Here is a 23,907-nt window from a genome sequence, read left to right as displayed (position 1 = left end):
CGACGTGCGTAGGTGGGTGCCCGTGGTGCGCCGTCGGCACCGGGGCGAACCTCCGGGCGGTCTCCTGCAGCGCGGAGCGCTCCTGCGCCGCGGACCATGGTGCCGTGGGGTCGGGGAGGAACTCGCCCGGCACCCGCAGCGGTTGTCCGAAGACCAACTCCGCCACGGATACGCGCAGGTCGTCCTTGGGCGCCGTCCGGAAGCCCAGCAGGACCCAGGGGAGCCTGTCGACCCAGCCGCCGTCGCGGAGGGTGGCCCGGAGCGCGGCATTCAACGAGCGATTGAACCGCTCGCACAGGCCGTTGGCCTGGGGGTGGTAGGCCGTGGTTCGGTGCAGCTGGACCCCGAGCCCCCGCACGACCGCCCCCCAGAGCTCCGAGGTGAACTGGGGGCCGTGGTCGGACGAGATGTCCGAGGGGGCGCCGAACCGGGCGACCCAGGTGGCGATGAATGCCTGCGCGACGTCCGCCGCCGTCGTCGCCAGCAAAGGCACGGCCTCCGGCCACCGGGTGGTGCGGTCCACCATTGTGAGGACATGGGTGAAACCCCGCGAGGGGGGCAGAGGTCCCACCAGGTCCACGTGAACGTGGTCGAACCTACGTTCCGGCACCGTAAACGGGGCCAATGGGGCCCGGGTGTGTCAGTGCACCTTCGCGCGCTGGCACGCGAGGCACGTCCTGTTCCAGCCGCGGACGGCCTTCCGGAGGCCATGCCAGACAAACTTGTCGGCGACCAACCTGGGAGGCCTTCGTGCCCGGGTGGGACAGGCCGTGGATGGCGTCAAAAACCTGGCGCTGCCAGCCCGCGGGCACGATGGGGCGAGGCCGCCCGAGGGAGACGTCGCACAAGAGGGCCGTGCTCGCGCCGTCGAACGGCACCTCGGCGACGCGGAGGCCTGTGACGGCGGTCCGCAAGGCTTGACGCCGGGGTCGGCGGCCTGGTCCGCCGCCATCCGGGCATAGTTGATGCCGAGGTGGACTGCGTGGGCGACCGACCGGGAAAGGCAATCCGCCACCGGGTTGTCCTTCCCTGCGACGTGACGGATGTCCGTCATATATTCGGACACGGCCGAGAGGTGACGCTGCTGCCGGGCCGACCACGGCTCGGCAACCTTGCCCATCGCGAAAACCAGTGGCTTGTGGTCGACGAAGGCCGTGAACGCACGGCCCTCGAGCAGATGGTGGAAGTGCCTGACTGCCAGGTGAAGCTCGAGCAACTCGCGGTCGAAGGTACTATAACGGCGTTCGGGCGGGCGAAGCTGCCGGCTGAAGAACGCCAGCGGTTGCCAGGCACCACGCACCCATTGCTCGTGCACTGCGCCCACCGCGTAGTCCGAGGCGTCAGTGGTGAGGGCGATCGGTGCATCGGGCGCCGGGTGCGCGAGCATGGTGGCGTTAGCCAAGGCGAGCTTCGCGCCCGCGAACGCCGCGTCCATCTGCTCGGTCCAGGTAATGTCACCTTTGCCCGGCTTCCCTCGGAGGGCCTCGTGCAGGGGGCGCAGGAGCTGGGCGATGCGGGGCAGGAACCGATGGTAAAAGTTTACCATGCCCAGGAACTCCTGGAGCCCCTTGATCGTGCGGGGGCGCGGAAACCCCTTCACCGCCTCCACCTTGGCCGGCAGGGGGACGGCCCCGTGCCTGGTGACGTGGTGCCCCAAAAAGTCGATGTCGGCGCCGCCGAACCGGCACTTGGCGGGGTTCACGATGAGGCTATGCTGGCACAGGCGTTCGAAGAGCGTGCGGAGATGGTGGAGGTGCTCTTCGCGGGACGCGCTGGCGACGAGGATGTCGTCCAGGTAGACGTACACAAAATCCAAGTCGCGCAAGACGCTGTCCATTAGTCGCTGGAACGCCTGAGCCGCATTTTTCAACCCGAAGGGCATCCGAAGAAATTCGAAAAGTCCGAATGGCGTGATGACGGCCGTCTTCGGGATGTCCTCCGGCCTGATGGGGACCCTGATGGTAGCCGCGTATGAGGTCCACCTTTGAAAAGAAGGACATGCCCACCAACCGGGCGGAGAAGTCCTGAATGTGGGGGACGGGGTAGCGGTCGGGGGTGGTGGCGTCGTTGAGGCGCCGGTAGTCCCCACACGGTCGCCATCCCCCGCCGGGCTTTGGCACGATGTGGAGCGGCGACGCCCAAGCACTCTTGGAGTGCCGCACGATGCCGAGCCGCTCCAGCGTAGCGAACTCCGCTTTAGCTACCGTGAGCTTCGTCGGCTCGAGGCGGCGTGCCCGGGCGTAGACCGGTGGCCCGGCGGTGGGGATGTGGTGTTCCACCCCGTGCTTGACGGCCCCCGCCGAGAAGGTGGGCCGCGTGAGGGCCGGGAAGCCGGCAAGGAGGCGGGTGAATTCGTCCGCTGCCGGAAGCGTACAGATCAACCTGGCCGGAACCGAACCGCTCAGCAAGCCGCTCGGCGAGCCGCTCCGAGAGCTGCTCAACGAGCCGGGCAGCGCGCAAGCGAGCGAGCTGAACGTCTCGGCCTGGACGAGCCTTCTGTGCTTTACGTCCACCAACAGCCCATTTGCACACAGGAAGTCCGCGCCAAGCAATGCCATGGGCACGTCGGCAGTGACGAACGACCACTGGAAAACCTGCCTGCCGAACCGCAGAGAGGCAGCGTTTTCTGTATACTGTGCATATGGACGTACCGTTGGCAGCAAGCAGCGCGGGGCCCCGGCCCGCGGTTTGCTTGTCGGACGTACTGGCGGGAACGACACTCACCTGCGCTCCCGTGTCGCACAGGTAACGGCGCCCGGACAAGGTGTCCGTTATGAACAGTAGGCTGTTTGAACGGCCGGCACTCAGTGCCACTACCAAGGGCCGGCCCGGGCGTTTCCCGACCTGCCGAATGAGCACGGCGGGCGACACTGCCGAGCCTCGTGGCCGAACTTGGTGTGAAACCGGCACCAGGCTTGCCGTTTTTTCCGCGGCGGCGGATGTGGGCGTGGCGTGGCGGCCGCCACGAGGCGCCCCTCGGAGTAGGGGTGGTCACCCGCAGGAGGTTCAGCGGCCACGCGGTGCGTCGCGTAGTAGGGGTGGTCACCCGCAGGAGGTTCAGCGGCCACGTGGTGCGTCGCGTAGTAGGGGTGGTCACCCGCAGCAGTTTCGGGCTCGGAGTAGGGGCGCGCAGCCCCGGGAGCCGCGACGGCCGCACCGAAACTCACCCGCATGTCCAAAGCCGCGAAGAACTTGTCGGCCTCGGCAGCGAGAGCTTGGGGTTCCATTATCATGGAACCGGCCAACGCGAGGCGTACTCGTGCCGGCAGCTGGCGTCGAAATAGCGCTTGGAATAGAAAATCCGGGGTTCCGTCACCCAGCAGCGACAACATATGGTCCATTCGGACCGACGGTCGCATGTCGCCGAGCTCGGGGAGGTCCAGGAGGCGGTCGGCCCGTGCGTCCTCCGTGAGGCCGAACGTGGCGAGGAGGAGACGCTTGATCGCCTCGTACCTGTGGTCGTCCGGCGGGTTCCTCAGGACAGATACGACCCGGGCGGCTGTGCCGGGCCCGAGGGCGGCGACAACGTGGTAGTATCGCGTCGCGTCGCCCGTGATGCGCCGAAGCTGAAACTGGGCTTCGGCTTGCACGAACCAGAGCTCGGCGTGGGCCTCCCAGAACTCAGGGAGCTTTACCGCGTTGATTGCCATTGCTATAGATCAATTTTTGCCATTGCAATGATCTCTCTGACTCTCTTGAAAATCCTCTCTATCTCTTTGCTGACGACTCTACTCTCTGTCGCTCCATTCCTCATCCCTCAGATCGGCAGTCTGCAGCCTCCTCACTCTCTGCAGACCTGGACAAAATCACAGACTGGTCAAACAAGTGGAACATGTCTTTCAATCCTGCCAAATCTCACACTCTTACAATGTCTCTCCGAAAGGACCGACTGGACAACCCTCCCATCTACTTTCTCAACAATCCTCTCCAAGAAGTTCTGTCGCTCAAGCTTTTGGGTCTCACTATCTGCCATGATCTTTCTTGGGAAAACCACATTTCCAAGCTGGCCTCCAAAGCCAGTCGCCGACTGGGCATCCTCCGTCGTGCGAAGTCCTTCCTTGGCACACCTGAGCTCTTCACCACATACAAGGTTTTCATCCGCAGCTCAATGGAATACTGTTCCCCCCTCTGGGCTGGTGCTCCTGCCTCACACCTTGCTCGGCTTCACGCTGTTGAGGCCAAAGCTTTCAGAATCATTGGAATCTCCTGCGATGTAGTAAACGCCGAGGGCCTTTCACTCACTCACCGCAGGCAGGTTGGTGGTCTTTCTGTCTTCTACCGACTCCTCTCCGGCCTTGCTCCCCCAGCTCTCTCTGTGCTCTGTCCCCCCAATATTCCTTCAGGTCGCACAAGATCTGCCTGCAACCCTCTTCTGGTTAAACTGCCAAAGTCTAGGCTCTCTGCTCACCTTCACTCTTTCATTCCCCTTTTCTCCCGCCTCTGGAACAAACTCCCCCACTCCCTTCAATCCCACTCCTCCCTCCAGGTCTTTAAAACAGCTGTTCACCACCATCTCTTATCTTCCCCCATCGAAAACCTTGATCTTTTCTACCCCCGGTAATTCACCCCAGAGTCCTTGCAGTGTTCATATGTTTTAATCCTCTCCCACCTCCCCCCAAGTCCTCCCGATGTCCCTGCTCTCAAATGTTGTGTTTGTGTCCTTCCCCCTCTCTTTTGTGTCCTTCCCCCTCTCTCCCCATCTTGTCTACCGCTCCCCTTGTTTTTTGTGTTTTGTGTGTCGGTTTGTCTTTTTGTGTGATTAATGTTAGCTCTTTCACGAGCCTCGATCTTGTATACAAAAAAAATAAAAAAATAAAATAAAATAAAATAAAATAAAAAAATAGCGGGTACGGATCCAATCAGCGACGGCTGATCCAACGTCGAGGTCACCAAATGAAGCGCGGTGCTACGTGCGCTACTTGCTTACCAAGGAGGAAGCGGACAACGCGGTGAATTAAAAGAGTCTTCATTGAAAGAGCCCGACTGTAGCACTGCCGTGCTCGGGGCTGTGTGCCCCGTGTATATCCCGAGGCCACGCCTACCCCTCGGGCGTGCCCGCCGCCCACTTGGTGCGCGGAATGATGCCATCACGCCAGTGAGCTTTCGTGTCCGCCACACACTTAAAGATTCTACTAAAGGTCATCCAAGATGTGGAAGCAACTGTGATCAACGAACAAGTGAGTAACTAACTATAATCGGTGGGAAAGTATCTTGGGTGCTCAAAATTTTTTCCCAGGAAAGAGTTCTGGGAGGCTAAGTTAGTGGAAATCAAACAGGTTTAAGGCCTAATTATCAAGAAACCACAACTTGGAGCAACATTTACCAAAACCATATCAGAACAAGGTGTATTTTAAAAATCCTATCATTTACACATCTCACCAACATCACCGATGAGGATGGCCTTGCTGTTGGCAGGAGTGTGTTGGTTGAAACAGGGTTTCATCACATTCCCAGTATCCTTCTCTGTATGTCCTTCAGCTGGTCCTGGGACCTCTGCACGACCCGGAATCATAGGTAACTCAAACAAGTAACACCAGCCTTCCCCGCTGAGGCACACAATGATGTCCTGTTGAGAAGAATGAAGCAAATGACCAAACTTAGCTGCACATGTCAATATTTCAATTGCTACAGCATGATATAGAACTGATACTTCCTTGAACAACCCTGATTATTCCCATCTTCTCGTGGGGCTAGCCAGGGAACATTTTTGGCTCAAGTTTTTCATGAACTGTTTGGCCAGAACTCTCATTTGCCTGTACTTGACAGGATTTTGGAAACTAGTCAGCGTGATAACTTAACTACACTTCACAAAAGACACTGTGGGATATTTAACGCCCACAATTAAAGCTAGTAGATGGGACAACCTGCTTTAATTCCATCCAATGGACGGCACACACAATGTAGCAGTAACTGTAGCATTAGTAGTTTCATATGTTATAATGAAGGCCATTTGACAAAATACGTTTATTGTATGAATAACTAATTGTTGAGAAAGGGGTCATCTATCTATTACATATACAAACACGGTGGAATTTTGACACTCTTCCAACGGTGTGACAAACCTTAAATTTCTACAACTATCGGGGATGCCTCTTCGCAGTGGTTGCACTCCCCCCCCCGCCCCCCAATGCAAGTTTTGGGCCAAATCTTCCCCATTCTTCACTGCTGCCCGGATTCGTCAGGGCAGCATGGTCACGGGGTCAGCGAGCCGATCAGTCCCCATGGAGCGGTCTTTTCCCTCTTCTCGCTGTCTCTTTTCTCTCTCTTTTCTTTCTCCTCAGGCTGTGCGAACGACTGAAATTCCTCAAGATAATTGTTAAGAAAGTAGATTGGGGTTTGCCAGATGGTCCTTTCAGAGAGAGAATGTGAGTGTGTGAGATTTGTCAGACTTGAAAGACATATTCTAAGTGTTTGACTAGTTTGTGATTTTTCTGAAGGCAGCGAAGAGGCTACAGCCTGCCTGTTTGAAGGATGAGGGATGTCACGGCAGAGGGTGGAGTCATAAATAAATAGATAAAGAGGATTTTCCAGAGAGTTAGAGAGATCATTAATGAAGATCAGGAATAGGATTGGGCCAAGAATACTGCCTTGGTGCACTCTCGCCTTGACAGGGAAAGGAAATGAAAGGACTCCATTGAGAGCGCCACGTTGGCCTTGAGACTAGAGGGAGTCAGAAAGCCATGTGTGGAGTTGGCCTTTAAGGGTGTAGCACTGGTGAACAGGTGATTTTTAAAGATTTTTTTAAGCTGAACAGTTTCCTTATAGTCTTATAAACAAGAATCATGCTATTAGAGGTCATAGAAGTACCCCTAATTATTGAAAAATTTCCAAATTTTCTAACATCATACATGCCCCTCAATAACCGGAAGTAGAATTATTTGTTATAACTTTAATTTGCATCATTCTTTTGGGCTGAAATTTGGACAGGATATTCAGAATATCACTTCCTTTAAAATGATGAAGGCTTTTGTTTATAGGAGTAGCCATTGTGGATTTATTGAAGGACAACCAAGTTTTATCTGGTAATTGGCATAATTAGCTAATTAGTGAACATTTGGCATAATTTCACAAAATCCTCTCATCAGGTAGTAGAGTAACACATGTTTCATACATGTACCAAGTTTTGTGTGAAAAGAATGATAGGTGACATAGAAGATAGAAGTAGAAATGTGTTCTTTGTTTTTCCTTGTTTTTTATTGACGGTCTAATTTATGCAAATTATATGCATGTAATATGACAAAGAAGCGTTGAAACTGGTCTGAGAGCCAAGATTATATCTTTCAAGAAAAACTGAAAATTAGATACCTCTCAAAGGTACCTATGTAGTTTTCTCAATTTTCCACCAGTACTACACCCTTAAGACCATAGGCAGAGTTTTTTTTTTTTTTTTTTTGTTGTATACAAGATGGAGGCTCGTGAAAGAGCGAACATTAATCACACAGAAAGACAAACAGACACATAAAACAAATAACATCGGGAGCGGTAGACAAGATGGGGAGAGAGGGGGAAGGACACAAACACAACATTTGAGAGCAGGGACCGAGAGACATGGAGACATCGAGAGATCTGTGGGAGGGAGAGGGCTTTGGGGGTGAGGCATGTGAAGGGGGGGAGGCATGTCAAGGGGGGGGGGGGTGGGAGAGGTATAAACATATGGACACTGCCAGGATTTCCAGGAAAGAAGTTGGAATTTCAAACAAGGTGGATCTGGGGTGAATTAGTGGGGGTAGAAAAGATCAAGGTTATGGATGGGGGAAGATAAGAGATGGTGGTGAACAGCTGTTTTAAAGACCTGGAGGGAGGAGAGGGATTGAAGAGAGTGTGGGAGTTTGTTCCACAGGCGGGAGAAAAGAGGAATGAAAGAGTGAAGGTGAGCAGAGAGCCGAGATTTCGGCAGTTTAACCATCAGAGGGTTGCTGGCAGATCTTGTGCGACCTGTAGGAATATTTGGGGGACAGAGCACAGAGAGAGCTGGGGGAGCAAGGCCGGAGAGGAGTCGGTAGAAGACAGAAAGGCCACCTACCTGCCTGCGGTGAGTGAGTGAAAGGCCCTCAGAGATAGCTTCATCGCGGGAGATTCCAATGATTTTGAAAGCTTTGGATTCAACAGCGTGAAGCCAAGCCAGGTGTGAGGCAGGAGCACCAGCCCATAGGGGAGAACAGTATTCCATTGAGCTGCGGATGAAAGCCTTGTATGTGGTGAGGAGCTCAGGTGTGCCGAGGAAGGACTTCGCACGACGGAGGATGCCCAGTCGGCGACTGGCTTTGGAGGCCAGCTTGGAAATGTGGTTTTCCCAAGAAAGATCATGGCAGATAGTGAGACCCAAAAGCTTGAGTGACAGAACTTCTTGGAGAGGATTGTTGAGAAAGTAGATGGGAGGGTTGTCCAGTCGATCTTTTCGGAGAGACATAGTAAGAGAGTGAGATTTGTCAGGATTGAAAGACATGTTCCACTTGTTTGACCAGTCTGTGATTTTGTCCAGGTCTTCAGAGAGTGAGGAGGCTGCAGACTGCCGATCTGAGGGAAGAGGAATGGAGCGGCAGAGAGTGGAGTCATCAGCAAAGAGATAGAGAGGATTTTCCAGAGAGTCAGAGAGATCATTGATAAAGACCAGAAAAAGCACAGGGCCCAGCACACTTCCTTGGGGAACTCCAGCCTGAACAGGAAGGGGAGATGAGAGAAATCCATTCAGGGCCACACGTTGACTACGACCAGAGAGGAAGTCCGCAAGCCATGCATGGAGATTTCCATGGATACCATAGGAGGAGAGTTTGGTGAGCAGAGCTGGGTGCCAGACCGTATCAAAGGCCCTTGATATGTCAAGGGAGACAGCTCTGATTTCCTGTTTGGCATTGAGGACCTCCATCCATTGTTGAGACAGCAGAAGCAGCATGTCCAGACTGGAGTTTGGAGAGTAAGGCAGGATGAATGCCAGATTTTAGCAAAAGCATGAGATATGTCTAAAGAGACGGCTCTGATCTCATGTCTGACATTGAGGGCTCCATCAATTGTTGGGTGAGTAGAAGCAGCATGTCAAAGGTGGAGTGACCTGGTCTGAATCCAAATTGGTGATCTGAGATGACGTTATGGAGAAAAATATATATTTAATATCAACTACGATGATGGATTCAGAGCGTTGGTGTTGGCGTGGTGTTGGCTTGGCGGTTAAGGGCATCCGGCCATAAAAACATTGCCTCAAACAGGGAACCATGATTGTCATGGGGGCCCACAAGGCTAACCCCCACTGTAGCGGGGAAAAAAATCGCCTTAAAACGATCATTCATTCATTCATTCATTCAACTACGATGATTGATTCCATGACCTTGCTGATTAATGGAAGTAAGCCGATTGCTCTGTAGTTAAGGGAATCAGTTTTTACAGTGGTAAGGCAGTGATGTTGGTGGATTTCCAAGCAGATGGAGGATGAACTAGGGCAAGTGATAGGGTGAAACTGGCAGAGAGAGGATGTGCAAGACCAGCAGAGCAGGTTTTTAGGACAGGTGAGCTGATGCCAGCTGGTCCAGCAGCAGTCAGTCATATGTTGAAACAACATTCTCCACCTTCTCAGGTGCTAAATAAATAGAGACCAGGGGTACTGAGACTAAAAATTCCGAGGTACTGAGAGTAAGAGGTTGGGGACACAACAATTGGAAAGAAACAAGGAATTGAGGCATTCGGCTTTCTCACGAGTGGAGTCGGCTGTGGTGGCATTTGAAGAGGGAAGAGATGGGGCGGAAGCATACACCAGAGACGGACTAAACAAGGTGCCACCAGGTTATTGAGGAGGGAGACAAGTTTGAAAGTTCATTATTGAGGTTGGACAGATGTTGTTTTCTGGCTCTCCTGAGTGCGGACACAATTGTTGCGGATTTTTTTGGAATGCACTGAGATTGCCTTCAGTCGGATTGGCCTTCGAGGATGAGAAGGCAAGTTGTTTCAGAGCAACTGTCTCGCCACAGGATTCAGTGTACCATTGGCGGGAGAGATAATTGAAGATGGGATGGGATGAATGTGTTCATGAGAGAGAGCAGTTTCTGTGGAAAAATTCCCAGGCTGAGTTAACATCAAGGGAAATAGATATGTGAGACCAGTCCGAAAGAGAGAAGGATGCTTGCAGTCCCTGTCATTCTGTTTGAGTGAAATTCCAGACTTTCCGGCATTGAGGCAGCTCTGAGAATAACCAGAGAGATGCTGACTTTCACAAGCATATGATCAGATGAACCAATTGTAACAAAGGAAGAGCAGCGCACTTTTGTGGAAAATTTAGTTATCACCAAGTCCAGAAAGGAGGATATTCCATTGGAAGAAACTGGGTTGGAATGTTTACAGATCGATTAGGTCCCATCGAGTCACAGAGGTCCTTTGCTGAAGTGCCATGGCTGGTGAGAGAGATACAAACACCAGGCAATTTGAATGATGACAATTGAAATCTCCATATGAGGAAGACAGAGTTTGGATGAATTGTTAAAAGTTTGGTCATTTTGTCTGTGAGAGAGATGTAGATTGAGTCATCACTGTTAGGAGGATGGTACAACACACAGATGAACAAGAGGTGGGAGTGGAGGTGACGTGGCAGCCAGAGGTACCCCTGTGGGTTGGGAGGTGTGAGGTTCAGTGAGAAAACAGGGGCAGTGAGAAATTGTGTTATTGATGTCGAGTGAAACTCCTCCACCAGGGCATGGTTCAGGCCTATCAAATCGGAGGAGACAATAACTGGGGAGAGACACTAAGGAGTCAGGGACGTCCTATGGTAGGAAGGATTCTGTTAAACAGATGATGTATGCTTTATCGGCAGCGGCCTGGATTGAGAGATCTGTCAGGTTAGACCAGAGACCTCGGATGTTAGAGGTCCACACAGTGATATACCAGGTGCGAGTTATTTGTGTGAAAATACGGTAATTGATTGACATTAAAGATCCCACGTTTTCCTTCATGCAAAGTAGGTGATCCATCGCGACACCTTGTCCAAATCCAAAATTCCTGTTCTAATCTCCAGGGGGGACTGCTTTAGTGGCATGGCTGCATACCCATCAAATGATGCAACCCATAACCATGTGCTGCATATGAAAGGAGGAGGAGTTGCACAGCTCTCATCTTCTGACTTTTTTTAAAGTCACCAATCTCATAAAAATTCCGAGGCACACATGTACAACCAGATATTTGATTTTAGGTGCAATTGCAAAGAACATGCGACGCAAGCTAGGAATATTAGGTCAACAACCTGTTTTTTGTGCTGTCAAAACCACTAAGACGCATGCTGAGCTTGTGTACAACATTATTTGCTTGCCTTTGTTCCAAACAATGATCTATATGGCACAGCACATCACGACAGTGCCGATCTGAGACATTATTATCGTGTGATCGAAAAAAAGTGGACATTGAAGAAACATACTGTTGACGCTAATGTGAGGATTTACAAATCCCTTATGCACAGCGCACCAAAGCACCAGCCTCGCAAGGTACAGATAGAAAAAATAAATAATCATCACTGATTAAATGTACTTGACAACCAATGTATTCTTCTGGGATGTAAATTCTATTGAACCGACAGCAAGCAAGTCCCCTCAGAGGAATTAAACATAAGTAAAGTTATGAATGTGGTATAACAGCTCCCAACATAATGTGAAATACTTGGCTTTCCACAGCAAAATAACATATATCATAAAGGGCTATTGTACTTGAGATATTGTTATGAGCTGGGGATGGGGGTTGTACACAATGGAGCTGGGGATGGGGGTTGTACACAATGGAGCTGGGGGGTGGGGGTTGTACACAATGGAGCTGGGGGGTGGAGTTTTCTTTTTTTTTTGTGTACTGAATCGAGGCTCGTGAAAGAGCTAACATTTATTTCACAAACAAATCAACCAGACAAACAAAATATATCAAAAGAGGGAGCGGAAGACAAGATGGGGAGAGAAGGGGAAGCACACAAACACAACATTTGAGAGCAGGGAGATGTGTGGGAGGGAGAGGGCTTGGGGGGAGGAGGCGTGGGAAGGGGGGGGGGGGGGTGGGAGAAGTATAAAACACAAGGACACCAAGGACTTCCAGGCCAGAAGTTGGTATTTCAAAAAGGTGGAATTGGGGTGAAATTAGCGGGGGTAGAAAAGCTCAAGGTTTTGGATGGGGGAAGATAAGAGATGGTGGTGAACAGCTGTTTTAAAGACCTGGAGGGAGGAGTGGGATTGAAGAGAGTGAGGAAGTTTGTTCCAGAGGCGGGAGAAAAAAGGAATGAAGGAGTGAAAGTGAGCAGAGATGCGTGATTGTACACAATGGAGCTGGGGGTTGTACACAATGGAGCTGGGGGTTGTACACAATGGAGCTGGGGGGTGGGGGTTGTACACAATGGAGCTGGGGATGGGGGTTGTACACAAATACAATGGAGCTGGGGATGGGGGTTGTAAACACTGGAACTGGGGGGTGGGGGTTGTACACAATGGAGATGGGGATGGGGGTTGTAAACAATGGAGCTGGGGGGTGGGGGTTGTACACAATGGAGCTGGGGATGGGGGTTGTAAACACTGGAACTGGGGGGTGGGGGTTGTAAACAATGGAGCTGGGGGGTGGGGGTTGTACACAATGGAGCTGGGGATGGGGGTTGTACACAATGGAGCTGGGGATGGGGGTTGTACACAAATACAATGGAGCTGGGGATGGGGGTTGTACACAAATACAATGGAGCTGGGGATGGGGGTTGTAAACACTGGAACTGGGGGGTGGGGGTTGTACACAATGGAGATGGGGATGGGGGTTGTAAACACTGGAACTGGGGGGTGGGGGTTGTACACAATGGAGCTAGGGGTGGGGGTGTCATGGAGTTTACACAATGGAGCTGGGGGGGGGGGGGGCAGTTGTACACAATTGAGCTAGGGGTGGGGGTTGTACACAATGGAGCTAGGGGTGGGGGTGTCATGGAGTGTACACAATGGTTGCCAAATGTGAAAGTGTTAGTGATTGACAGTAGTCTTGCAATGTTGTTCCATTGTTAAAGTCTTTATTATCTTGCTCATTCAAACCCTTGACAATGCAATTGTGCTACAAATGTTCTACATTGGAGTATTGTACAAGAAACAAACCCTTTAAAAGCCCTGAATTATTAAAAATCCAAACTTTCAAGCACTTGAGCAGACTGCGCAAACAAAGAGTTAAAAACAAATCTTCTGGGTACAAAACTAGTTAAAGACACATGAGCGTGGCCCAAGGTGTAAAAAAAGTGGACGATTCTCCCAGCTTCTGATCCACTACTAAGGCACGGAATTCTAGATCAAAGATGCGAGTATAATGCTGGCAAGGTACAAGACAGCTGCAAGAGAACATTGTGGACAGAGAGCTGTCTGGTTAACTGAGAGTCAAGGTGGCAGAAATGCTGTTTGTAGTGATGGGATGCTGTATGAGATCGATTCCTGATCCCGGAGCTTTGCTCAGGCTGTATCCTGTTGTGACCCAACACCTTTTATTCAACATTGTTGTATCCACGGTGTGTGTTGCCAATCAGCAGACACCAGCCCGACCAACCGATGGGTGCTGTGCCTGTGGCAAACATTTCTTTTCTGTGATCCCATAATTTTTTTTTTAACCACAAACACAATATGCCCTGAGACTGGGATGCTGCCAAGTTACTGAGGGATTCAGATGCTCATAGTCTTGACCAACCATCTATGGCTAACATACCATAGAGAGAAACACTGCACAAACTGTGATGTGGTCTTTCTTTCTGTCCTTCCTGACTGTCTGTCTGTCTGTCTGTCCCCTCCAGGTACTTCCTGACAGTTTATTTCTGTACCCATATTGTCACCCCATACATCCTCTCCTACCCCTCATTCCTCCCAACATCCCCTATTTTTCGAAGTCTCCCTCTAGTTCGGCATTCCATGCTGCTGTTGGTGTCCTACTCCCACTCCCCTCTTTCTGCTGTTCCTTTGGTTCTGTTGCATCCTGATCCATTCAGTGTTAAAGCTCTTCCACAATCCTCGACTTTGTATACCAAAAAAGGTAAAAAAAAAAAAAAATTTATGCCTGTAAAATAGACAAGGACCAAAGTTATAACTAGACTGGTTACCATGGTGCATCCTTTAGTCAAGATAAATTATGCAAATAGAAAACCGATTGTGGTCCTCAATTACTGTATATAGCCCCCCAAAGCCCACCGCCAACTTAGTGTTGACAGGCCGTTTAGAGAAGAACCAGCGTTATGATCTCACCTAAGGTCCTGAAAGGGTAAATTTTCTATATCAATAATTAATAATTATTTCACGTGACCTTTCATGTGAACCGTTTTATCGTGGGATGTACGAGTAAAACAAATGTGCTCATCGGAGGTGGCTGAGTAACATCAGGTTACAATATTCCACCTTGTCCAAAATATTATCTGTCTACATACTATCTATTTATTAATTTATTTAATTCCTTTTAATCCCCATGCCACCTCATAATCCCAAATCACTACCTGCTGGAATTTTGCACGGACTAAGTATAAAGTGATTCAGAGAAGAAATTTCATAACATTGGATAAAATGGCAAAGCAACATAATGCTTACCTTTCCCTTATTGCATACATCTCCCACTCCAACACAGGTGATCTGAAAAAAACGGAAACAATTTTATTAGGCATTTTGCATTTGCATAAGCAGCAAAATAAAGTGATATTTTCTGCCCCGATGAGAAAGAGATCTTGAAGCACACGGTGCTACGCGCACGACTTGCGACCAAGGAGGAAGCGGACAACACGGTAAGTTTAATGTTCTTTATTCAAAGAGGTCACTGTAGCACTGGCCTGCTCCGGGCTGCGCGCCCGGTGTATATCCTGAGGCCACGCCTACCCCTCGGGCGTGGCCGCCGCCCACTTGGTGCGCGGAATGATGTCACCACGCCAGTGGGCTTTCGTGTCCGCCACACGCACCCCCCCACCAGAATTCCCGCGCACCTGGAGGGCCAGTTTGCGGGGCAAACGGATGACCCCGCCGAAGCGCCCTCTGGCGACCGGCGGCGTCCGGGGTGCAGGGATGCCAGGTGGGATGCCCCCGGCTGTACCCGGGATGGGTGCCGGACCGGGGGGCGGCATGCCTGCGGTGCTGGGTGGTGCCGGGGGTCCGCCCGTAGGGGGGCGGCCCCGACGTAGGGGGCGAGCCACCGGCGGTGGGTGGTCCACGTCGAGGTGGGCCGGCTTGAGGCGGTCTATGGAGACCCGGTCAGGAGTGCCGCCGATGTCCAGGGTGAAATGTTTCACCCCTGTCTCCAGCACGTGGAAAGGCCCGTCGTACGGGGGCCGCAGTGGTGTCCGGTGGGCGTCGTGCCGGACGAAGACGTACTCCGCGGTGCGAAGCTCTGGGGCGACGTGTGTAGGAGGGTGCCCGTGGTGCGCCGTCGGCACCGGGGCGAACCTCCGGGCGGTCTCCTGCAGCGCAGAACGCTCCTGCGCCGCGGACCAAGGTGCCGTGGGGTCGGGGAGGAACTCGCCCGGCACCCGCAGCGGTTGTCCAAAGACCAACTCCGCCGCGGATGCGCGCAGGTCCTCCTTGGGCGCCGTCCGAAGGCCCAGCAGGACCCAGGGGAGCCTGTCGACCCAGCTGCCGTCGCGGAGAGTGGCCCGGAGCGCGGCCTTCAACGAGCGGTAGAACCGCTCGCACAGGCCGTTGGCCTGGGGGTGGTAGGCCGTGGTTCGGTGCAGCTGGACCCCGAGCCCCCGCGCGACCGCGGCCCAGAGCTCCGAGGTGAACTGGGAGCCGCGGTCGGACGAGATGTCCGAGGGGGCGCCGAACTGGGCGACCCAGGTGGCGATGAATGCCTGCGCGACGTCTGCCGCCATCGTCACCGCCAAAGGCACGGCCTCCGGCCACAGGGTGGTGCGGTCCACCATGGTAAGGACATGGGTGAAACCCCGCGAGGGGTGGCAGAGGTCCCACCAGGTCCACGTGGTCGAACCTACGTGCCGGCACCGTAAACGGGGCCAATGGGGCCTGGGTATGCCAGTGCACCTTCGCGCGCTGGCACGCGAGGCACGTCCTGGTCCAGCCGCGGACGGCCTTACGGAGGCGATGCCAGACAAACTTGTCGGCGACCAACCTCTGGGAGGCCTTCGTGCCAGGGTGGGACAGGCCGTGGATGGCGTCAAAAACCTGGCGATGCCAGCCTGCGGGCACGATGGGGCGAGGCCGCCCGAGGGAGACGTCGCAAACGAGGGCCGTGCCGCGCCGTCGAAGGGCACCTCGGTGACGCGGAGGCCCGTGACGGCAGTCCGCAAGGCCTGGACCCCGGGGTCGGCGGCCTGGTCTGCCGCCATCCGGGCATAGTCGATGCCAAGGTGGACTGCGTGGGCGACGGCCCGGGAAAGGCAGTCGGCCACCGGGTTGTCCTTTCCCGCGACATGTCGGATGTCCGTCGTGTACTCAGACACGGCCGCGAGGTGACGCTGTTGCCGGGCCGACCACGGCTCGGCGACCTTGCCCATCGCGAAAACCAGCGGCTTGTGGTCGACGAAGGCCGTGCACGCACGGCCCTCGAGCAGATGGCGGAAGTGCCTGACCGCCAGGTGAAGCCCAAGCAACTCGCGGTCGAAGGTACTGTAACGGCGTTCGGGCGGGCAAAGCTGCCGGCTGAAGAATGCCAGCGGTTGCCAAGCACCACGCACCCATTGCTCGTGCACCGCGCCCACCGCGTAGTCCAAGGCGTCGGTGGTGAGGGCGATCGGTGCATCGGGCGCCGGGTGCGCGAGCATGGTGGTGTTGGCCAAGGCGAGCTTCGCGCCCGAGAACGCCGCGTCCATCTGCTCGGTCCAGGTAACGTCACCTTTGCCCGGCTTCCCTCGAAGGGCCTCGTGTAAGGGGCGTAGGAGCTGGGCGATGCGGGGCAGGAACCGATGGTAAAAGTTTACCATGCCCAAGGAACTCCTGGAGCCCCTTGATCGTGCGGGGGCGCGGAAATCCCTTCACCGCCTCCACCTTGGCCGGTAGGGGGACGGCCCCGTGCCTGGTGACGCAGTGCCCCAAAAAGTCGATTTCAGCGACACCGAACCGGCACTTGGCGGGGTTCACGATCAGGCCGTGCTGGCCCAGACGTTCGAAGAGCGTGCGGAGGTGACGAAGGTGCTCTTTGCGGGACGCGCTGGCGACGAGGATGTCGTCCAGGTAGACGTACAAAAAATCCAAGCCGCGCAAGACGCTGTCCATGAGGCGCTGGAACGCCTGAGCCGCATTTTTCAAACCGAAGGGCATCCGAAGAAATTCGAAAAGCCCGAATGGCGTGATGACAGCCGTCTTCGGGATGTCCTCCGGCCTGACAGGGACCTGATGGTAGCCGTGTACGAGGTCCACCTTTGAAAAGAAGGACATCCCCGCCAACCGGGCGGAGAAGTCCTGGATGTGGGGGACGGGGTAGCTGTCGGGGGTGGTGGCGTCGTTGAGGCGCCGGTAGTCCCCGCACGGTCGCCATCCCCCGCCGGGCTTGGGCACGATGTGGAGCGGGGACGCCCACGTGCTCTCGGAGCGCCGTACGATGCCGAGCCGCTCCAGCGTAGCGAACTCCGCTTTAGCTACGGCGAGCTTCGTCGGCTCGAGGCGGCGTGTCCGGGCATAGACCGGTGGCCAGGCGGTGGGGATGCGATGTTCCACCCCGTGCTTGACGGTCCCCGCCGAGAAGGTGGGCCGCGTGAGGGCCGGGAAACCCGCGAGGAGGCGGGCAAATTCGTCCGCTGCCGGAAGCGTACAGATGAACCTGGCCGGAACGGAACCGCTCAGCAAGCCGCTCGGTGAGCCGCTCAACGAGGCGGGCAGCGCGCACGTGAGCGAGCTGAACGTCTCAGCCTGCACAAGCCTTCTGAGCTTTACATCGACCAGTAATCCATTAGCACATAAGAAGTCCACGCCGAGCAGTGCCATGGGCACGTCGGCCGTAACGAACGACCAACGGAAAACCTGCCCTCCGAACCGCAGAGAGAGACAGCGTTTTCCGTATGTGTGTATAGACGTACCATTGGCCGCAAGCAGCGCGGGACCTCGGCCCGCGGTGTGCTTGTCGGACGTACCGGCAGGAACGACACTCACCTGCGCCCCCGTGTCGCACAGGTAACGGCGCCCGGACAAGGTGTCCGTTATGTACAGAAGGCTGTTTGAATTGCCGACGCTCACCGTTGCCACCGAGCGCCGGCTCGCCCGTTTCCCGACCTGCCGAATGAGCACGGCGGGCGACACTGCCGAGCCTCGTGGCCGAACTTGGCGTGGAAGAAACACCAGGCGGGCAGCTGCGGCATCGGAGGCCGCGGTTTTCTTCGCGGCGGCGGTGGTGGTGGGCGTGGCGGCGGACACGAGGTGCGGTGCATCGGGGAAAGCCTCGGGAGCCTCGGGAGCAGCAACCGCGCCAAGACTCGCCTGCGTGTCCAAAGCCGCGTAGTATTTGTCGGCCTCGGCAGCGAGCGCACGGGGTTCCGTTAACGTGGAACCAGCCAAAGCGAGGCGGACTCGTGCTGGCAGCTGGCATCGAAATAACGCCCGGAATAGAGCGTTCGGGGTTTCGTCGCCCATGAGCGACAGCATATGGTCCATACGGACCGACGGTCACGTGTCCCCGATCTCGGGGAAGTCCAAGAGGCGATCGGCTCGTGCATCCACCGTAAGGCCGAACGCGGCGAGGAGGAGACGCTTGACCGCCTCGTACTTGCCGTTTGCAGGTGGATCCCTTAGGACCGATACGACGCGGGTGGCCGTGCCGGGCCCGAGGGCGGCGACCATGTGGCAGTACATGGTCTCGTCCACCGTGATGCCTCGAAGTCGGAACTGGGCTTCCGCCTGCAGGAACCAAACTTCGGCTTGTGACTCCCAGAATTCGGGGAGCTTGATGGAGACCGCGTTGGTAGCCATTGTTGCGGCGGTTTCGGGTGGTCAGCGATGGCTGACTCGAATGTCACCAATGAAGCACGCGGTGCTACGCGTGCGACTTGCTACCAAGGAGGAAGCGGACAACGCGGTAAGTTTAATGTTCTTTATTCAAAGAGGTCACTGTAGCACTGGCCTGCTCCGGGCTGCGCGCCCAGTGTATATCCTGAGGCCACGCCTACCCCTCGGGCGTGGCCGCCGCCCACTTGGTGCGCGGAATGATGTCACCACGCCAGTGGGCTTTCGTGTCCGCCACAATCTCACATTTAATAAGCGTAACAAGTTGCATAATAGAGCTTGTGTAAGGCCACATCACAACTTCATGATTGGATGATTCACTTCAACAATTCCATTCACACAGAGCATCCAGTGCAGGACAAGTTACACTTAAGCTTGTATTGGGCCTTTCTTCCAACAATGAGCAATAAATCAATGCGGATTGAGTTCATACGCTAAAAGTATGCAAACAAATTGCAATACACTTACAATGATTTCAGAAAAAAATATATCATAAATTATAATGGGAACAAGGAATCAAACCAATGTCAATGTTAGGATAACAAATAAATTAATTCTTACTTTGCTGATGAACATGAAACGATTATGGATGGAATGAACAAGACGTTGATTAATATAGGTATCCCAACCGCCATGGGAAGCAAGAATAAACATGTTTTCGACGTTAACCTTTAATAGTGGAAGAAAGGTATGATATAGGGTTAACACCTGAAAAGCTAACTTCTCGTTTACCATGGGGGTTACTATACCAGAATTAACATTCTGTTGATTCCATCCATTGCTCTACCTGTCCACCAGTGGAGAAATACACCAGCCTTCAAGAAGTCAACTGTAGTTTGTCATTCCATTATAAGTACTACCCTCAATTATTTAAAACATGTGTTGCAAAACAGAAGGGGCAGGAGTTTATAAGTTACAATATAAGCAACACATTTTTTTTATATATTTTTTTTGTATACTGAATCGAGGCTCGTGAAAGAGCTAACATTTATTCCACAAACAAATCAACCAGACAAACAAAACATTCAAAAAGAGGGAGCGGAAGACAAGATGGGGAGAGGAGGGGAAGCACACAAGCACAACACCTGAGAGCAGGGAGAAGCGTGGGAGGGAGAGGGCATGGGGGGAGGAGGCGTGGGAAGGGGGGGGGGGGGGGAGAGGTATAAAACACAAGGAGACCAAGGACTTCCAGGACAGAAGTTGGTATTTCAAAAAAGTGTAGGATTTGGGGTGAAATTAGCAGGGGTAGAAAAGATCAAGGTTTTGGATGGGGGAAGATAAGAGATGGTGGTGAACAGCTGTTTTAAAGACCTGGAGGGTGGAGTGGGATTGAAGAGAGCGAGGGAGTTTGTTCCAGAGGCGGGAGAAAAGAGGAATGAAGGAGTGAAGGTGAGCAGAAAGTCTTGATTTTGGCAGTTTAACCAGAAGAGGGTTGCAGGCAAATCTTGTGCAACCTGTAGGAATATTTGGGGGACAGAGCCCAGAGAGAGCTGGGGGGGCAAGGCCAGAGAGGAGTCGGTAGAAGACGGAAAGACCACCAACCTGCCTGCGGTGAGTGAGTGAAAGGCCCTTGGAGTTAGCTTCATCGCGGGAGATTCCAATGATTCTGAACGCTTTGGTTTCAACAGCGTGAAGACGAGCTCGGTGTGAGGCAGGAGCACCAGCCCATAGGGGAGAGCAGTATTCCATTGAGCTGCGGATGAAAGCCTTGTATGTGGTGAGGAGCTCAGGTGTGCAAAGGAAGGACTTCGCACGTAGGAGGATGCCCAGTCGGCGACTGCTTTGGAGGCCAGATTTGAAATGTGGTTTTCGCAGGAAAGATCATGGCAGATAGTGAGACCCAAAAGCTTGAGTGACCGAACTTCTTGGAGAGGATTATTCAGAAAGTGGATGGGAGGGTTGTCCAGTCGGTCTTTTCGGAGAGACATCGTAAGAGTGTGAGATTTGTCAGGATTGAAGGAGGAGCAGCACATAACAGATTTAAAACTAGAACGGCACTCAGTAGAGAGCGTACCTCCACCTGGTTGGCCATATCACTCAATGGTGAAGAATCACTTCAAAAATTCTACTAGCTGGATCCGGATCTTCACCAAAATTGAATCGATTCTTCCTTGTCACACACACAACCTGTCCAACAAGTTTCGTCCAAATCCGTCTCCAACTTTTTGAGATATCCTGCTATGTATCGTTTTTGGCCCAATCTCCCAATGGTGAAGAATCACTTAAAAAAATTCTCGTAGCCAGATACGAATCCGGATCTTAACCAAAATTGAATCATTTTGTCCTTGTCACTGGTCACTTGTCATTTTGACCTTGCCAAAAAAAAATAAAATTGTCCTCGTCAGTGTCACTTACCAACCAATCTCTTCCAAATTTCGTCCGAATCCGTCCACAACTTTTCGAGATATTTTGTTCACGGACAAACAAATAAACAGACAGACAGGAGTGAAAACATAACCTCCATCCACCTTTGGTGGCAGAGGTAACTAGATGGTATTCACAGAATACTTACCCTGCGCGGTCAACTTGGTGCGAGCCAACACTTCTGTTTTTTAAGGGTTTCCTTCTTTGATTCAATATGGCTGCCAGACCATGTGACCAATCATACATTTACATTCTCCAATAGTATTGCTGCGTAGATCATACTCAATAAATTTCAAACTAATCAGACTAAGCATTGCAATTGTAGAATTATGACGTCATAATTAAGGCACCAATGAGGTAATCGTTAACAACACCTATTCCTCATGCGAATTTCTTTACAATGAGCCACGTTTCCATTTTTTCCATGGAGCGGTTTCGAAGATATAGAGGGGCAACGTTTTTCCAAGATGGTGCACGTACCACGTGATATATGACGTCATAATTATCACTAAATATTCTGCAGGAGGAAGCGCTCCCATGGTGCAAAATTTCAGGTCAGTTAGACTAATGGTTGCTGATAAAATGAATTTTAAAAAAACGCAGACATGTACGTAGTACGCCACACGTACGTACGCACGTAAGTACGCAACCGATTGCTTAACCTTAACCCTGTTTTCGCTTTGCAAGAGCAGGGAAAAACACAAATTGCTTCGATATACAGTATACACAATGCAAAATAACATAAACAGACTTCATTCTTACCATTCCGAGTGAAGAACAGGAATAAAAAGGTTTTGTCCCATCATGCTTGTAAATGTTCAGTTTTCCACTTGTATCACCGACAAGCAACTCGTTCAACTACAGGAAACCAAAAAGTAAATACACAGCAATGCTTGTTATCAACATGATCAAATAACCCCACCTGCTGGAGGACTCAATTCCCCCACGTTTTTGGTGTTTTTTGGCATATTTTAACATGACTTGCAATACAAACATCCACAAGATTGCGCTATACGATATACATTTACATAGAGAGAATTGGCGTTCTCACCTACATCCTAAACCATACAGGCTATGATTTCCCCAAAGTTTTTTTTTTTTTGGTCAAGTCTATCTTCATGATGTTGGTGATGCTCTGAATCTCGTTATATTAAATGCTAATAATGCTAATATAAAAAAGACCGATAGTCTAACAATGGCTTAGCCAGGCTTGTTTGATACTTTAGTTGAAGAGGATAGTTTGACGTGGGCGGGGATACCATTTAGCAAATAATGTAAGGATTAAAAATTTTGGACTTCAGGCATTGACAGCCGGTTCGTGAATGACTTGGGTAACAAAAAAAATGTACCCAGTCTGAATGGTTCTATACCCAGTCAATGGCAAAACTGCAGACCTCCCTTATCACCTGCCTGATTGTTCTGAAACTTGACACATGAATACAAGACAATAGCCCACACAATCAATCGGGATGCAATATTTTTCAATTTTGGATCATGGGGGCTTCCAGGGAGGAAAAGGGGGAGGGGGGGGGGGGAAGGGGTTACCCTCTAAAACTTCAGATCCCTACTCATCCCTTACTTACCAACCAATTGCCCTAAAACCCGATACAGCCCTTCCACTCGATGGTCCGCAGGATCGCACAGTCTTACATTTTTTTGATTTTGGATCGGGGGCTTCCAGAGGGGTTTCCCAAATCTCGACCTGTAACTTTCAGTACTAGAAAATAAAGTTTGGATTCAGCAGAGGGCTGAACTACAACCTCAAGAGATGACTGTCAGCTCACAAGGGGGTTATTTATTGTCTCACATGTATATTATATTATACATGTCGTGTGGACTGCTCTCAGTTAAGAACGAGAGTAAGCCACGGATGGCAAATCAAGCGTCAACTTTGAGGCGACGATCAAATACGGATTTTATATCTACGCGCAGGAAGAAGAGAGAAGAAGAAGAAGCGGGAAGCTTTTACCTGTCAGTCTTGCGTGGCCGCTCCGATCGTGTAGGAAATGAACTCACACGAAAAAACGGAATTAAAGTGTAAAAAAGAAAATAACTGGTATTTAACAGAACCCGATAACAAGGAAACGCGCCGGTTACTAAATAATGTTCCTAAAATGGAGCGCTCCTACGCACAGAACCAGACACAGGGGAATATTTAAAAGAAAAGAACCGTTGTGTGTGGGCTTATCTCAATCTGGCTGAGGTGTGTCAAGGATCATCAGGCTCCAAGCGCAGTCCGGACGCGGCTCCGGTTGGTAGAAAGACCGCTCGACCCTGGCGCGCGCGCATGCTCTCCAGGCCCCACCGTCCGTCTCGAGCGGTAGGTGTGCAGCTCGTCTCCCAGCCGCTTCGATGAGACCCCGCTTTTTGCTCGTCAAAGGAACACCGTCAGCAAGAGTTGAGGACAAAGGTGAACGAGAGGGGCAAGAGGTTGAGGTCGAGGAAACACGAGGGCAGCAGGGAACAAGGTCAGACCATGAAGGGATCCAAAAACAAGAAGGAAAATGTCGGTCTCTCTTCACCTTTTATCAAACCCTCGTTAAGTCATCTTCATATCTATCTATCTATCTATCTATCTCTCTCTCCTCTCTCTCTCTTCTCTCCTCTCTCTCTCCTCTCTCTTTCTGCCAGTCAACATCACAGGCTCAATTCTCCACCA

General features: G+C 52.3%; 1 protein-coding gene across 6 annotated transcripts in view; it reads right to left on the bottom strand.

Moving 5' to 3' along the window:
- ITFG2 (integrin alpha FG-GAP repeat containing 2) overlaps positions 1-23,907 on the bottom strand; it is a 143,594-nt gene that overhangs the window by 113,046 nt on the left and 6,641 nt on the right. For 5 of the 6 annotated variants that reach the window (XM_068118560.2, XM_078777236.1, XM_068118545.2 and 2 more), the window contains exons 2-4: positions 22,011-22,106; positions 14,538-14,579; positions 5,380-5,566 (exon numbers count right to left, since the gene is read on the bottom strand). In XM_068118560.2, coding sequence (XP_067974661.1) covers positions 5,380-5,566; positions 14,538-14,579; positions 22,011-22,106 — 325 coding nt within the window. Of the gene's footprint in view, positions 1-5,379; positions 5,567-14,537; positions 14,580-22,010; positions 23,612-23,907 lie in introns of all 6 variants that reach the window. The other variant, XM_078777227.1, reaches the window with a different exon arrangement.

The sequence above is a fragment of the Myxine glutinosa genome, chromosome 1 (assembly GCF_964187855.1).
Source record: "Myxine glutinosa chromosome 1, kmMyxGlut1.1, whole genome shotgun sequence".
NCBI classification, from domain to species: Eukaryota; Metazoa; Chordata; class Myxini; order Myxiniformes; family Myxinidae; genus Myxine; species Myxine glutinosa.
This window is presented reverse-complemented; position numbering and strand designations above follow the sequence as displayed.